This window comes from Ambystoma mexicanum, chromosome 5p, assembly GCF_040938575.1.
Source record: "Ambystoma mexicanum isolate Mex_15411 chromosome 5p, UKY_AmexF1_1, whole genome shotgun sequence".
Lineage (NCBI taxonomy): Eukaryota > Metazoa > Chordata > Amphibia > Caudata > Ambystomatidae > Ambystoma > Ambystoma mexicanum.
In genome coordinates this window covers 25,822,848-25,840,011 of record NC_090930.1, presented here as the reverse complement: position 1 = coordinate 25,840,011, position 17,164 = coordinate 25,822,848, and the positions used below count along the sequence as shown (strand labels likewise).

General features: G+C 47.9%; 1 protein-coding gene across 1 annotated transcript in view; it reads left to right on the top strand.

The window, feature by feature from the left end:
• LOC138480683 (FH2 domain-containing protein 1-like) overlaps positions 1-8,876 on the top strand; it is a 285,834-nt gene extending 276,958 nt beyond the window's left edge. Inside the window, exons 11-12 of the mRNA XM_069612360.1 lie at positions 4,730-4,894; positions 5,308-8,876. Of these exons, the coding sequence (XP_069468461.1) occupies positions 4,730-4,894; positions 5,308-7,914 (2,772 nt within the window). The 3' untranslated portion in view covers positions 7,915-8,876. The remainder of the gene's footprint in view (positions 1-4,729; positions 4,895-5,307) is intronic.
• The last annotated feature ends 8,288 nt before the right edge of the window (positions 8,877-17,164 follow it).

Sequence of the window (17,164 nt, the reverse complement as noted above, 5' to 3'; positions counted from 1 at the left end):
AACATGTGCTCTGCATCTGCTTGAAGCATAGCAGCTCTGCGTGATCTCAGCCAGTTCTTACAGGCTTTTTTTGCCTTAAATGCTGCTTCAGTATCCTTTTTATCCTTAGTCTTGTTTGCTAGTCTCTGTGCTTTTCTTAGGTTTTTCCGTTCATCGACCAAGATTTTATCGTAGATGTGAATATGTTTGCGACCCTTATTTGTAGGAGTGGTGACTCTATGTTTATAGATGTGTAAACATCGGTCGTAGTCAGCCTCTTTCTCTTTTTCCTAAGCGTTTCTTTCCGTATATTTTTTGGTTAGCGTGGTTATATCTTCTGGTTTTACTTTTAATCTTATTGTTCCGCTTGATTCTTCAATCTCCGTTTCCATTATTTCCCTTATTTCATGTTGAGATTTCCATTTGAACTCAAGCAGGTTATGGTCTCTGTTCTTGGTACGGATAACCCGGAAATTAGTGATATAAATGAGAAATTCGGGACTAACAAAACTATGGTCTAAGGTGGCTGAGGAGGAGTCCTTTTCCCATGTTGGTATCGGGATTGCATCTTCCTCTATCAGTAGAGGAAGATTTTGTAAGGACCTTGCTTTCATTCATTTGGCCCATTTTGTTCCTCTTTTTATTGCTTGAGTTTTTGTAGATTGATTTCGGTTGAGCCCTTGTAGTTTTGGATATTCCAAATTCAGATCTCCGCATATAATCAGATGACTAGGATGATATTCAGAGTCAATCTAATCCAAGATGCTATTCACTTGTTTTAGGAACTGATCATCACTTATTGCTAAGAGATTCCAGTAAGTGCTGATTATTAGGATGTCTTCCGATTTCAATGCTGATGTTTTCTGGTTCTTTCCTTCCCATTTTAATTGTAACACTTGAAAGTATAGTGGTGATTCTATTACTTTTGTTACTCGTAGCTCTTTGTTTGAACGCAGCATTGTCAAAAGGCACAATGAGGGTCTACCTGAGGGTCCTTTCGCTGCTGGGGAAAGGTATGTTTCATAGCCGTCCATTGTTGGTTGATCTCTTAACCATGTCTCTTGGAGACAGGGAACGTCGAAGTCTCCTAAGTGTACATCATTTTGTTTTAACAAATGTGTAAAGCCTCTCGTGTTCCAGGAGGCAAACCTAAGGGAGACGACCTTCTTCCTTGTCTCCTTTTTTTAAATGTCTTCTGGTCCCTTGCTCTTGGTTTGCTAACTGCAGTCACTCTGATTGAGCACCTTAGAGATCCACCTTCACTTCTGGCCTTCTTTCAGTTTGCTCCATTCTTTTTCCAGGTTTGCCAGTGATAGGACTATTGCTACATGTGGCAGTGTGACTCATCCCTTGTGTGTTGGGATTCTTGGTGTTTGTGGTACTGGGACTCTTGCTCTGTGTGGTAGTGGGACTCTTGCTCCATGTGGTGGTGTGACTCGTCCCCTGTGTGTTGTGACTCTTGGCTTTTGTGGTCTGGGACTCTTGCTCCATGTGGTGGTGTGACACGTCGCTTGTGTGTTGGGTTTCTTGGTATTTGTGGTGCTGGGACTCTTGCTCTGTGTGGTAGTATGACTCTTGCTCCTTGTGCTGGGACTCTTGCTCCATGTGGTGGTGTGACACGTCTCCTGTGTGTTGGGGGTCTTGGCATTTGTGGTGCTGGGATTCTTTCTCTGTGTGGTAGTGTGACTCTTGCTCTTTGGGCTGGGACTCTTGCTCCATGTGGTGGTGTGACTCATCCCCTGTATGTTGTGACTCTTGGCCTTTGTGGTCTGGGACTCTTGCTCCATGTGGTGGCGTGACACGTCGCTTGTGTGTTGGGATTCTTGGTATTTGTGGTGCTGGGACTCTTGCTCAGTGTGGTAGTGTGACTCTTGCTCCTTTTGCTGGGACTCTTGCTCCAGGTGGTGGTGTGACACATCCCCTGTGTGTTGGGACTGTTGGTCTTTGTGGTGCTGGGAGCCTTTCCCCATGTGTTGGAACTCTTCCTCAATGTGGTGCGACGCTTGCTAAGGTACTAATCTGTCTCTCTCGGTCCAGTGATCGTAGGTCAGTCTCTACCCCAACTTGCTGGATGACACTCAGAAGTGAAAGTAACTCTGCTGTGCACAGTCACTCGGGGTCTATACCCTTAGTTTAAGAGGCTTGTGTTTTAGTTTCCAGTTTTCCTCTGGCACCAACTCCCTGCATGTGAAGCGGTTTGCTAAACAGAGAGCTGGCGGTCGATCCCTTTCCTCGGTGGGCTACCTTTCTCTTTACCTATTCCTTCTACTCCTCTCTTCCCTGCTAATCCTATAGTAGCGTGACTGATGTGCAGGGCCCTGACCCCCCACACCTCTCATCCCAGCCATTGTCCATTTACTGCACTTGCTTAGGCTCACCCTCCCCACTGAGGATGCACTTACGTTCCCCTCTCAGCACTTCACCCCGAGCACTTCTCCATAAGCACCACAGCACCTATCACTTACTCCCTCCCCTCTGCACTTGCACATTCTGAAAACACTCCCAAGGCATAGTAGGTTTGTTTCCCGTCCCTATTATACTCATGATTTGTTTGTACTATTAATTCAATTAGTTATCTTTGTTGTAATTCATTGTCTAGCCCTGTTGCCCTGTGGCGCTTTGAAATAGTTTTGCTAATTGTATAAGCGCCTAACAAGTGACCAATACATCAAATCAAATCAAATCAATGGGGATGAAAGACAGGGCCGCAGTGCCCATGCTTTGAGCCTATGGTCTGGGTGGAACGCATTCTCTACTCATTTTGTGCTATGCTTCTGCGTTCATGTAGTGTACCTGGTGTTCAAGTGGCACTCCCATTGGGTTGGGTGGTGTGCCTGGTGGCCTCACTGCTGGGTCACATGGTGTATCACTACCATGTTGGTTGTGCGTGCCGTTGGATTGCATGGTTTACTGCTTGTTCAATTATCATTACATGTCTCACCTTTTTTCAAATGTGTTGGTAGTGCTCAGGGCTCATTAGAACTAGTATTAGTTGTGTAGTTGGGCCACAGGGAGCGCCTCTTGCATGGTGGTTCATAGTACTGTTGGGCCCCATGGAGCGCCTCTTGCATGGTGGTTGGCAGGTCTGTTGGTTGGCATGGTGCTCCTCCTGTATGCTTGTTGGCAGTACTGTTGGGTGGCATGGTGCTCCTCCTGTATGCTTGTTGGCAGTACTGTTGGGTGGCATGGTGCTCCTCCTGTATGCTTGTTGGCAGTACTGTTGGGTGGCATGGTGCTCCTCCTGTATGGTGTTTGGCAGTTCTGTTGGTTGGCATGGTGCTCCTCCTGTATGCTTGTTGGCAGTACTGTTGGGTGGCATGGTGCACCTCCTGTATGGTGGTTGGCAGTACTGTTGGGTGGCATGGTGCTCCTCCTGTATGGTGGTTGGCAGTTCTGTTGGGTTGCATGGTGTGCCTCCTGCATGGTGGTTGGCAGTTCTGTTGGTTGGCATGGTGCTCCTCCTGTATGCTTGTTGGCAGTACTGTTGGGTGGCATGGTGTGCCTCCTGCATGGTGGTTGGCAGTACTGTTGGGTGGCATGGTGCTCCTCCTGTATGGTGGTTGGCAGTTCTGTTGGGTGGCATGGTGTGCCTCCTGCATGGTGGTTGGCAGTTCTGTTGGGTGGCATGGTGCTCCTCCTGTATGGTGGTTGGCAGTTCTGTTGGGTGGCATGGTGCTCCTCCTGCATGGTGGTTGGCAGTACTGTTGGGTGGCATGGTGCTCCTCCTGTATGGTGGTTGGCAGTTCTGTTGGGTGGCATGGTGCTCCTCCTGTATGGTGGTTGGCAGTACTGTTGGGTGGCATGGTGCTCCTCCTGTATGGTGGTTGGCAGTATTGTTGGGTGGCATGGTGCTCCTCCTAAATGGTGGTTGGCAGTACTGTTGGGTGGCATGGTGCTCCTCCTGTATGGTGGTTGGCAGTTCTGTTGGGTGGCATGGTGCTCCTCCTGTATGGTGGTTGGCAGTTCTGTTGGGTGGCATGGTGCTCCTCCTGTATGGTGGTTAGCAGTTCTGTTGGTTAGCATGGTGCTCCTCCTGTATGCTTGTTGGCAGTACTGTTGGGTGGTATGGTGCTCCTCATGTATGGTGGTTGGCAGTACTGTTGGGTGGCATGGTGCTCCTCCTGTATGCTGGTTGGCAGTACTGTTGGGCCCCATGGAGCACCTCTTGCATGGTGGTTGGCAGTACTGTTGGGTGGCATGGTGCTCCTCCTGTATGGTGGTTGGCAGTTCTGTTGGGTGGCATGGTGCTCCTCCTGTATGGTGGTTAGCAGTTCTGTTGGTTAGCATGGTGCTCCTCCTGTATGCTTGTTGGCAGTACTGTTGGGTGGTATGGTGCTCCTCATGTATGGTGGTTGGCAGTACTGTTGGGTGGCATGGTGCTCCTCCTGTATGCTGGTTGGCAGTACTGTTGGGCCCCATGGAGCACCTCTTGCATGGTGGTTGGCAGTACTGTTGGGTGGCATGGTGCTCCTCCTGTATGGTGGTTGGCAGTTCTGGTGGTTGGCATGTCGCCCTCTTCTGCACGTTTGTTGGTGATACTGAGGGATCATTAGTTACAGTATTGGTTGCATTGTTGGGCCGTGTAAGTGACACTTCTACATGTGTTGATGCTGTTGTGGGGTCACATGGTGCTTATTTCTTTGTGTTTCTGTCAGTAACATCCTTTGCATCTCGCTTGATTGCATTTCGCGCTTCCTGTATCTTCTTGCTGTTACCCTTGTGTCACATGGCTGACCTCTTGTTTTCCCAGAGTGCTCAGGAGCAGCTGGGAGAAGTGCAGCGAGAGATTAAGTCCTTGCGCTCCTCGAGGCAGCAGCTACTGGAGTTCCTCTGTGAGGACGAGGAGACCTTCAAGCTGGAGGAGTGCTGCCAGATCTTCAGCAGCTTCTGCGACAAGTTCCTGAAGGCAACTAAGGTGGGGCTGAGTGGAGCAATCATGATATGATATGATAGGTTATTTATAACACGCTTAACACCCAGAGGTTTCTAACCGCGGACCCGGAGAACGAACCTGTGTTGCTCCGTGTCGTCTTGCTTCCAAGGCCAGCACGTTGCCGCTGAGCTATCCTCCCGAGACGATTGACAGGGCCAAGTGCTCCAGTGAAGGAAAGGCGTGTGCTTTGGAGGGATGGGGTGGTGTTTTTAGACACAAGTAATCTCCTTTTCAATCTCTCACGCAATCCCTCCTGATTTTTCCTCTGTGTTTCTTCACCGCTCACTTGTTCTTGCTCTTTCTTCCCAAATGTCCACCTAGGCACAGACTTGCCAATAAACTGGTTTGGACATCTCAATGTAAGATTTTGATCACAATGTCTCTCTTCCCTGCAGGAAAACAAAGACCGGGAAATGGAAGAGCGAAGGCGACTGCAATCAGAGTGCGAGCGTCTGGAGAAGCGCAGATCCACCGCAACCTGCAGCGCAATTGAGGACCATAGCAGCCAGGATGATCTGGCGCTCACTCTGGAGAGAAACCTGCAAGCTGCATGTCGGTACGGGAGCATACGACGTACAAAGGCTCGCTCCCCGACCATAAACCCGGCCAGGATGGCCTACTTCTCATGTCAAGGACCATGGGTTCGCCGCGAGAGAGAGCAGGACATTGAAACACTGTCAGATGCGGAGAATGCCCGCCGGCTGAGAGAAGTCTCAGAAACGTTGCTAGGTCAGCAGATGGGATATGTTGCTTCTCCTGAGAAGACTTCCAGGGCACAACCAGAGATTGCCAAAGGTCCACAGGATCAATCACCTCTTGAAAACACAGTACGTTCCAGGGAGTCAAACATTGGTCTCACTTCCACCGATTACGAAGCTGCCATTCAACTGTCTACGGTAATTGGCTTAGCCAGTATTCCAGCCAGTTGCCTTCCATCAAATGAAGGTATTAAAGATCAACGAGAGATCAGCGGTCAACCATTTACTAAAAATGTTCTTGAAAGGGTTGGCAGTATCCAAACAGAAAATGAGCCAACCACAGCAATAACTTATCTCAGAAGCCATCCGTCAACCAGACGTAGGCCACCAAAATCAAAAACCAACAGTTGCAGCTCAATTGGATTCATGCCAACAAGTCCTGAGGTGAACAAGCAGCCGTTGACTGGAAACATGCAAGAAATGCCTGAGGTCAACAAGGAGTCATCAATGAGTGTAACACCAATAAAACCTGAGGTCCACAATCCACCAATAACTGTGGTCAACAATCTGTCATCTGCTGGACATGTGTCAGCAAGACCTGACCATAACAATCGCCCATCGAGTTGTCCCAAGTCAATGACACCAGAGGTACTCATTCCCATATTAACTGAGATCAACAACAAGCCATCAGGGCAAAACATATCATCAGGACCTGAGTCTCACAAGCAGACACCAACTGAAAACATGCCAGGCAGACATGAAGTGAACAATCAGGCATTAACTGTACTCAAGGTCAATAAACAGTCATCAAATGGAGAAACAGCAGCAAGAGTGATAGTCCACCATCTGCCATCGACTGTTCACATGGTGGCAAGAACTGAGGTCAACTATAAGCCTTCAAATGAGCCCATGCCAACAAGACATGAGATCAGCAACCAGCCACCAACCAGAGACTTGCAAGATAGACCTGAGATCAATAACCAGCTCTCTACTGGAAATATACCAGCAGGAACTGAGGTCAATAACCAGACCTCTACTGGAAATATACCAGCAGGAACTGAGGTCAATAACCAGCCCTCTACTGGAAATATACCAGCAGGAACTGAGGTCGATAACCAGCCCTCTACTGGAGGTTTGCCTGAAAGAACGGACCTCAATAAACAGCCGTCTATTGGAAACAGACCAGAAAGACTAGCAGTCAATGACCAGCCATTGACAGGAAACATGCCAGCAAGACCTGAGGTCAGAATAAAGCCACGACATGGGCCTGTGCTGACCAGATCCTTATCTACTGGACCTATCATGGCAGAGTTTCCGAGAGTCGGGGAAACAGTGGAGTGCCGGACTCTGGTGAAAGGGTTAAAATCATATGAAACCATCACTGCACACAAAGCTCCCCCCAGCCCCTGCACAAAATGGAAGAGGGAGCAGCAAACCACTTGGGAGAGTGGGGTAGGAGAGCAAGGCAGCCCTCCAACGACTTCAGAAAGAGTGAAGTCTCAAGCGCCTGTTGACAGGAATCTGAGAAGCAAAGACTTTCATAGGGACTCTGAGCTGGAAGGTCAAAAAGGCTGCGTGGCAGGGACTCCGAAACGCAATGAGCGGGAGGTGGGTGTCCGGAGAGTTCATTCAGCAAAAGAAAGGTCCTTAGTTATAGGTGGTCCTCAGGATGCCAAGGGGCTGAAAACCTCTAGCTCTCCTGGGAGTCCGTTGCCTTCTCCGCAAGGAACCAGGCCCAGTTCCTTGATTCGTCGAACAACTCTGCCCAGGCCTGTCCAAAGCAAGCCAAGTGGTACCACAACCTCTGAAGCCTGGAAGGTTGGAAGCTCCAAAACCAGGAAGGAACTCCAGACCCCGGGAGGTGGGAATGTACGAGAGCAGGAGAAAGCTTCCTCCTTCACCATCAGGCCCCCTCTAACATCTCCCCGTAAATCCACCCCACAAGCAGACTCTGCGCAACAGCGGGACCATGCCACATTGCCGGTGGCCCAGAAAGGTCTGACATCTCCCCGACCTGACTGTGGGTCACCTCTTCAGGCAGTCACCACCCCACCCTTAGCAAGGAGAGGTCTAACATCCCCCCGAGGGGAGCCTGTGGAAATCCCGCGTGGACAAGTAACCTCTCCTGTGACACAGGGGGGGGCAGCATCACCCAAGACCCCACTGGGATTGGCCAAGAAAACACGGGTGGTGACTCCTGTTGCAGCAATTAAAGTGGTCAAACACTGCGACCCATCGCTCGCCGCCAGCACATCACAAGTGGGGAGAAGCCGCAGGTCTGGCAGCCAACCAATCTGGAGGTGACCCCCAGGAACTATTCATCATCAACAAATACAGATCAAAGGCACTGCTGTGGTGCAGCCAACTTCGTGATAGTCAGAAAGTCACAGAAAGTCACCGGAAGGTCATGCAAGAGGAAGGCCCAGAAACCTATTAGAGTAGAGGCCTACTGAGCTATGGGGGAGACCTGCCTGGGTCTGTGTGCGTACTCTGTACCTTACTAAGTATGTTGTTTGCTGGGAAGCACTGGTATTGTTCTGTTTAGAAAAGAGAGAACAATGGGTACTTGAACACTAGCATAACTGCTCAGTTAGGATCATGGTCTCCCTACGCCTGGACCAGGTGGCATCTGCCTGGCTTCTCTGAGGTGTGGTTTGACTAGAAATGGGAGTATTTGAGGCTTACATGAGACAGGAACACATTGGCTGTTCTGATGATTATAAAGCTGGAGATTTGATTTTCATGGCGGGCCCAGGAAGACTCCCTGCTGGGCGGGGTTATAGGTGACAAGGCGGACCCAGCTGTATCAGGTGGACAGTGGCTCTGGAGGTACATCAGACTCTTCCTTTTGGGCCTGTACCCCAGGGGAGAACCCCTGATATGACGCAGGCTCCCAGTTCTCCGCCACTGCGACTTCAATGACTGTCCGGAGCCGTTAGCAAGGAGGACAGCGCTACATGGAGAGTGAGACTGTGGACTCTGGTTCCTCTGGGGTGGGAAGAAGGGGTTTCTATCCACAAACAGTTGGCCGTCATTTCATGACCCCAGACACATGCTGCTAACTGCCATAGGGAGAGGCCAGACACCCCTCGATCTACATGGAACGCGATGCTGCCGTTATAAGGGGGGTCCCCCGCATGCACTGAGAGAGTCCCCAGAGTGATCTCAGGGGACTTGACATTTCCTATTTACTGTAATTAATATTTAAGCTCTCAGATTTGAAAAGGTAAACATTATTGTATTTAATATAAAATAACTTTCACAAAGTGCTGTCTCTCTTATTAAAATGGATGGTGGTTGTGTTTTATCTTAGTCTGGTGAAAAGTGATAGTGAGTAGGTTGTAAGTTATTGGTCATATATTTATGATGGTTAATGAGGAGTCATAGAGCCTCATTACACGGATGGCAGTAGGGATTTACCGGTACCGGTAAAATACCGGTACCGGTAAATCCTTACCGCCTTACTACGAGGTCCCTTTGCGGGTTGGGGATTTAACGCCTGCTTTTTGCAGGTGTTAAAATCCAACCCGCTAAGGGACCTCGGAGCTAATTACGGCACCGCAAAATTGCGGTGCCGTAATTAGTGCCTTCCCCATTCCCATAGAGCCCTATGGGGCAGAAATGGGAATGGGGAAGGGCAATGGCGGAAGGGGGATTTACCGCCCCTCCAACCTTGGAATGGGGCGGTAAATCCCCTTTCCGCCAAGGCGGTGCCAGTATTTTACCGGCATGAGCCATGGCGCTAATAGCGCCATGGCTCACCGCCTACCGGGTAATGAGGCCCATAGAATGAGGAACAGAATCATGAGGGAAGGAATTCATGCTACGAAGATGGCTTCATAGGGAATAGAATAAAGGAATAGAGTGCAGAATCATGGGATGAGGAATGGAACCATGAGATGAGGGATGCAATCAGGAAATGGAGAATAGCTTCATAGGGCATACGTTTGTGGGATAGGGAATGGAATCATGGTGTGAGGAATCGAAGAATGAGATGGGGATGGAATCATGTGATGAGGGATGCAATCATGCTATAAGAATCACTTCACAGGGAATAGAATAAAGAGATGGAAAACAGAATAATGAGACGAGGGTGGAATAATGATATGGCGATGGAATCATGAGATGATGGATGCAATCATGTGATGGAGGATCACTTCACAAGGAATAGAATAAAGAGATGGAGAACAGAATCATGAGACGAGGAATGGAGTAATAATATGGGGATGGAATCATGAGATGAGGGATGCAATCATGCGATGGAGGATCACTTCACAGGGAATAGAATAAAGAGATGGAGAACAGAATCATGAGATGAGGAATGGAATAATGATATGGGGATGGATTCATGAGATGAGGGATGCAATCATGCGATGGAGGATCACTTCACAGGGAATAGAATAAAGAGATGGAGAACAGAATCATGAGACGAGGAATGGAATAATGAGATGGTGATGGAATCATGAGATGAGGGATGCAATCGTGTGATGGAGGATCACTTCACAGGGAATAGAATAAAGAGATGGAGAACAGAATCATGAGACGAGGAATGGAATAATGAGATGAGGGATGGAATCATGCTATGGAGAGTGGCTTTATCTGGAATAGAGTCATGGGATGGGGAACATAACCTTGACATGGAGAATGGAATAATGAGATGAGGGATAGAATCATGCATACTATGTACAATGCCTTCAAATGGAATAGATTAGTGAGATGGCGAAGGGAATCAGGAGATGCAGGATCATGCTATGGAGAATGGTTTCACAGGGAATAGAATGAAGAGGAGAACGGCTTTGTAAGGAATAGAATAAAGAGATGGAGAATAGAATCATGAGACAAGGAATTAAATCATGAGATAAGGAATGGAATCATGTGAAGGCGAGCGTCCCCCTGATAGCACGATCCTCCCCGTCTATGAGAGACAATAATGGACTCTCCCAAGATGGGAATAAGGATAAGACAAAGTGCGGGTGAGCTTAAATGGGAGTTTATCAATCAGAATAGGGCATGCAAAGGACTCTATATAGGCGCTGCTGCGATGTGGTTTGCCATGGTCGGTGGACGTCACTGGTTACCCTCGTGGGCTGGGCTGGGCCGGGCAGATCAGCTGGGCTCATCCGGACGGTGTTGTTGTGCCAGCCGTGACCAGTGTTGGTGATGAATGTCTTTCCTGACTTTCTGCCCTAGGGCCATGCACACCGCAGTCATTCAACCTTGCAATATTATCTTCCCTGGTAAATCTTCCAATAGGTTATTCTACAGGTTAATGCAACACAGGAGGAATGCACCTAGAGTGGGATCTTGTGGCGATACATCAATACATGGTTACCATCGTCCTGTTGACCGGGTATCATAGGTCGCGAGGTTGGGTCTCAGGGCAAGGGACGAGCTGTCCGCGTTACCATGTCTTGTTAGAAGTCATTATGGATGTGTTCCTGTAGTGTTGCCATAATATTGGGTGTCCTAATTTTACAGGGGCCCTTAACCTAAGGTGAGCCAGTGGGTCGTGGAGCCTAAGAAAGGGCGCCTTTGGGCCTGTGTTTATGGCCGGGGTTTACTGCTGGGTTGTAAATAATTCAGGTGGCAGGCCGTGGCCTTGGGTGCTGTGAATGTGAATGTTTGAAGCGGCTCCACGCGAATTGGGGGAGATGGAGCAGAGCAGCACAGGCCTCTGCTTTTCCATCTGCCAGGTTTCACTGGGGGGAAGGGGGAATGGCCTTGCATATGCTCACAAAGGTATTTTCCTCGTGTGTTGCAGATTTAAGTGGAAGAGGCATAAACATTCACATAATATACAATACTCATTGAGTCTTTTCAAAGCTTATGTTTTGACATTGTTAGTGCCTTTCACATGGCCATTTCAAACGCATTACCTATACGCTAAGTATTTAATAACCACAACATTTTGTTACATTTCTACACATGTGCGGTAAGCGAGGTAGTAGTAAGGTTGGTGGAGCACGCAGGAACAACCCGCTAATAAGACTGACAGCAGTGACACATAGTGAGCTTGGACGTACATATGGTGCATTTTCGTGCACCACTTACATGAGCTCCCAATAGGGTTGTATTTGTCTTCCTTTGCACTCTAGCAGCATTAGTTCAGTTATGGCATGGGACCTTGGGGTGCAGTCTTCTCGGTGAAACATATAACATGAAAACCCCCGGGACACTTTTACTATTTGCGCATAGCTATGGGGATGTGGGTACTTCATCCCGAATGTCATATAAGCACACATTCTGCCATCTTCAAATCGAGTTTACTGGTTTTTAGTCAGAAAGGTCATGGAGAGAAAAGTTTCATCACAGGTGGTTTGCTCATTAGTATTTGGGGACTCTGCTTTTGTCAGGGGACAATTTTACAGTTCTTTTCCACCCCGGCCCTGCTGGCCGGGTCATACTGGGAACAGCGATACACTGCGGAAGGTGAAATGTTACAGTGTTGGTATCTAACACTAGCTCATGTCCGTCTGTTCGTGGGAACGGGCTCTCAGCGGATCTGCCAGAGAGCTGCAGCCACAGGGATAAGTGAAACTCTCCAAGGGTGGGGGCCGCGCTGTGGTGCACAGGGCTCAAACCATCTTTATTTCACAAAATGGTTTCCAGGGCCTAGCTAAATACAGCATGCTTGGTCAATGTCTTCAGCCAGTGGCCCACCCACCACCTGGGCCCTGGTGGCAGGGGGAACCCCTGACGAGCCATGGACTTCACAAGGGGGAGAGGATGCAGGGGAGGGAGGTCTCTTGGACCAATCCTCCCATACATTTCCCCCCTTTCGTTACTTAAGTAACAAATACTTTAAATCCTCCAACCTCTTGCATTCTTCCTCTTCAATTACAGCGTCATCCCATGCAGGTGTCCCTTTTATTGGCATCCATGCCCTGCACACTCCTCGCAGGCTTTCTCCTCTCCTAGCATATTCGTCCGGGATGCAGGTCAGATATATACAACCACTGTCCCCTTCTAAGTCCACCCACACCTCTTCATACCATTCAAGTATACAGGGCTCTTTAATTGTAGTGTGCCATACCCTGTCTACTACATCCCTGCTGTGGTATATGGGCACTATCTGGAATCTTGGCGTGTTATCTGTTCCTGTTTGTACCTGTACTTCCTGCATGTTTTGTATCATACCGCGGGCGTTGCCCATTGTCAACATCATCATTGCACCATTTGGTACGGCGTTAGCACAACATCGAAGACCCACCTGGCACATGCAAAAAATAAAAAGGAGGAACACTACTGCCGGCATCAAAAATTTAACAGTCATTCCCAGCCACAATGGGACCCAGGAGAAGATGTTGTCGAACCATGTGCTTTCTTCCGCTCCACCTTCCATTTTCCTTTTTTCTCCTAGGTTATGTACTGCTTCGATCACATGGGACAACGAACCATTATCCGCGTCTTCGGAAGGTACGAAAGTGCAGCAGGCACTTCCAATTTTTCGGCAAACACCTCCGTCCATTGCTGTCAACAGGTCCAAGACATACCTATTTTGCATGGTCATTAGCCGCAGTGCTCGCAGTTCCACCTTTATTACGTTAAACCCTTCTTCAGTGTCATTCGCCAGCTGGATCAGCTCCCAGCGTGTGATTTGGAGCCACTTTGCATTTGCTTGTGCCTGGATGCTAGGGATGAGTGAGGCAAAGAAAGTTTCTGCAGAGCTGAATAATCGATATCTATCCGGGATCTGTGCCAGCAGTTCTGATGATGCTTTTGATATGTAGTTTGATGATCATTTGTTTCGGGACAGCACCTCCTCCTTGTTACCGGAAGACAGGACATATGCTTGTGACTCTGCAGTTGGCTGGGCCTCATTCTGCTGAGGTCTTTCTCACATTTTCTTGCTCCCATCAATGTGGCTTTCCGGGATCACCATTAGTGCGGAGTGTAGGGTGGCCAATGAGCAGCTGCCACCCCAGGATTGTGGGAGGTGTAAGTATGCCTGATTGCCACATACCCAAGAAGTGTCCATGAGGGCCGCTGTCCCCTTTCTCATATCTGGGATGGTGAGGGTCTTGTTGCAATTTTTGTTTACCCCCATGATGATTTTCCCGTCTCCCTTGAAACACAGTTCATAGTTGATTTCTTTCTGTAGCTTGAAGGGCTTTTCAATGGCCGTTACCCAAGTCAATTTTGAGATGTGCTCCTTCCAGACTGGTGTGCAAGTTTCTTCTATCCATTGCAGTTTCTCTGGTGCCACACCTCGCAGCACTTCGGCTTTGCACATTATCTCTTCATCTTTCCACTTATTTTCTGAAAACAGTGTCCCTTGTATTATAAAAAACGGTTCTTCCAAACATATCACTCCTACTGCCTTCGGATAACAGGTCTTCTCATTTTGCAACATTTTAAAAGTTACCTCATGTGCCTGGAAGGTGTTCTTAATTCTGCACAACGTGAGATGAAGGAGACGTTGGGCATCGACAATAGGCAACTCTTTGGGTAGCAATACTTTGGGTGTACCTGAAGCATTGGGAATGAGGGAGCAGACATAACAGCTCTCATTTGTTGTTTGCTTAGCTGTTGCACTCATGTCCGCGTCTAACAATAAATGTGTTAGACTCATTTATTTGTCTGGTGGGAGTGTCGTGGATCTTCCATTTTGTCCAGCCCCAACCCGTAATACACGTCATATTTTCTCTTTTCCGCCTCCCTTTTCCTTCTGTTATTCCTAAGATATTTCCCTGCTTCATGGGCGAGGAACAGTGTGGGCCCCCCTTTCTCCTCTTCACCCCCGTTTCCCCTGTCATTGTATAATGCTTCATATCTCACTGTCATTTTTTCATTCTCTTTCTTCCTACTATCTAGCAGTGTGTTTTCTGTTGCGGGAGTGGGCCCGCTGGTGGCGGTGTTGTACAACCATGATATAACAGAGGGGTTACGATCATTTAAACTATGGGCATTGTAATTGGACGCTTTTGGCGGGGAAGTTGAGCTGTTTCGCGTTTTTTCCTGCAATCTTTCATTTGGCGAGATAGCAAAACTGGGTGGTGTTGTGTAATAACCCCATACCAGTTTAGATCCGTCCCATACCAAAAAATCACCTTCTTTAGTATTTACAGTTGTTGTTTCATTTGTCACATTAGTCCCGTTGTACCCTCCCCCCTCGTTCATCTCGATACAGATGAACGCTATAAACCAATACGTAACCAGGCCAAACAGTACTGTAAAAAATAATGTAATGCATACAGACAATCCACACTCATACGAATATCTACATCTTTCAGCTAAAACTTCTCTATATCTAACAAATCTATCCGTTGCAGGCTGCCCGTTTGTTGCCATGGTAGTTCCTGTTTGAGATGTAAAAGTGCATTAAGTGCGTGCATGTGAACATTTTTGTCAGCACTATTTGTGCCAGGAGGTCGTGGAAGGGAGATGGGTTGGGTAGGGGAGGGTGGGAGATGTACAGAGAAGGGAGCAGACAATATACATATTTTTCACATCGTTATTTATACTTAAAGTATTTTGTTTTCATTTATCTCCATCGATAACCTGTAATATAATGTCTTTCGTTAACGTTTTTATCTGTCAGTTACACTCCTCCATTCACTTGTTCACGTTCACTCATCATTCTCATTATTTTTGATTGCTGTTGTCTGTGCCTCCTCATCCACCTCTTCCTGTACGCTATTATATGCCTTTCGCACATCTGTCAAATGTATCCAGTATTTGAGCCCCTTTACTTTTACAGCTGTAGGGGTACAAAATACCACTTTGTACGGTCCATGGAACCTTGGGGCATTCCACCGGCGCACAAAGCTCCGGACATAAATGAACTCTCCAGGCATCAATTGTCCCTGTACTTCATGTTCCACATGGGACACTGTTGTGTTTCCTTCTTCCCTTGTGAATGGTGGTGAGAGCTGCTTTGATATTGCACCCGCTGCCCTAGTTAGCTTCTTCAGGTATTCTGTGAACTCATCTCCCAATATCGTGGCGCTTCTGTGTGCGTCTGAGTGTTGGCGTAGTGGGGAATGTGCAGTGTGCATCCGTCTCCCTGTCACAATTTCGTGCGGGGACAGATGGTGGTCCTTGCTCAGCTGATTCCTCAGCTCAAACAGCGCAAGGGGTAAACAGTAGATCCAGTTTTTCTTTAATGAAAAACACAATTTAGACAGTCTCCCTTTTAACAGTCCATTCATCTTTTCAACAACGCCATTACTTTGAGGATGATAAATCGAGCACAATTTATGTTTTATCCCCAATAATGTGGTCACTTCTTTGAAGAGCTCGTTCACAAAGTGAGTGCCGTTGTCTGAGCGAATTACATCGCAAATTCCCCAACGCGGGAATACTTCCCTTACTAGGAACTTTGCAGCGCTTTTAGCATCAGGTCGCGCACATGGGCCTGCTTCCACCCACCTTGAAAATGGGCATACAACCACTATCATGTAGCGTGCCCCATTACACCTTTCCCCCATATCTGCGTAATCAATGTGCATTTCTCTGAAGGGCCCTGTGAGTTTTGGAATTGTCCCCCTGAGAGTTCGTAGTGTCATTCCAGAGTTATATATTTGGCACGTTGTGCACTCCATTGTCAATCTAGATATGTGTTCCTGGAGACATGGCACAAACCACTCTTCTTGTATCTCCGCTGCAATGTGTTGTTTGGTGTTATGCGCGGGAAAGTGTAATTGCTGAAATGCTATCTCTAACAGTTTGACGGGCATTACTACTTTTCCTGAGTTATTTTGTCGCCATAGCAAATCTGTTGCCGATTGGCTGCACCCTCTTTTTTCCCACACCATCTTTTCATCCCCACTGGCCCCTTCCTGCAGCTCTAGTATTTGTGATGTGGGCATGGCATTGTATCCTTCTGGGAGTTCTTCGTTCGTCTTGTGCTGTAATATGTACTCACCTGCTCCATGTTTTTCAAAATATGAAGCTTCCTTGGCAGCAGTGTCCGCTGCTGCGTTCCCCAAAGATACAACGTCTGTGTTGGACGTATGTGCTTGGCACTTCACTATTGCTACCACTGTTGGATCTTTTAGAGCCTCAATCAATTCTTTCAGTAGTTCTGCATGTTGCACTGGGGTCCCATCTGCCCTTCGAAACCCTCTCCGCCCCCACCTGGCTAGACCTCCGTGTACTGTCGTCGTCACGTAGGCTGAGTCTGTATATATTGTTACTGCACATCCTTTAGCTGCATGTAATGCTTCTATTAGGGCAATAAGTTCTGCTGCTTGTGCTGAGAAATGTGATGGAAGGCGATATTGTACTAGTACTTCATACTCACCTTCCTCTAGCCTCACTTCTGCCAGTCCCACATGTTTCTCTCCTGTGTCCATGTCAATCGATGCTGACCCATCCACAAAGTACACCTCCCCCTCGCTCAGGGCATTTTCGCACACCACCTTGTCCTCCCCTGTTTCCCCTGTGTAAGTTTCACAATTGTGTTCTTGCATGTCCTCTAGTGTGCATGGTTCTGTGATGAATGTTGCCGGGTTTACTGTCCTGCACCGTACCACGTGGATATTGGCGCTGGACAATATTATTTCATAGGCAGTTGCACGCTGTGTGGTCAGTGTGCTTTTTGATCTTTCAA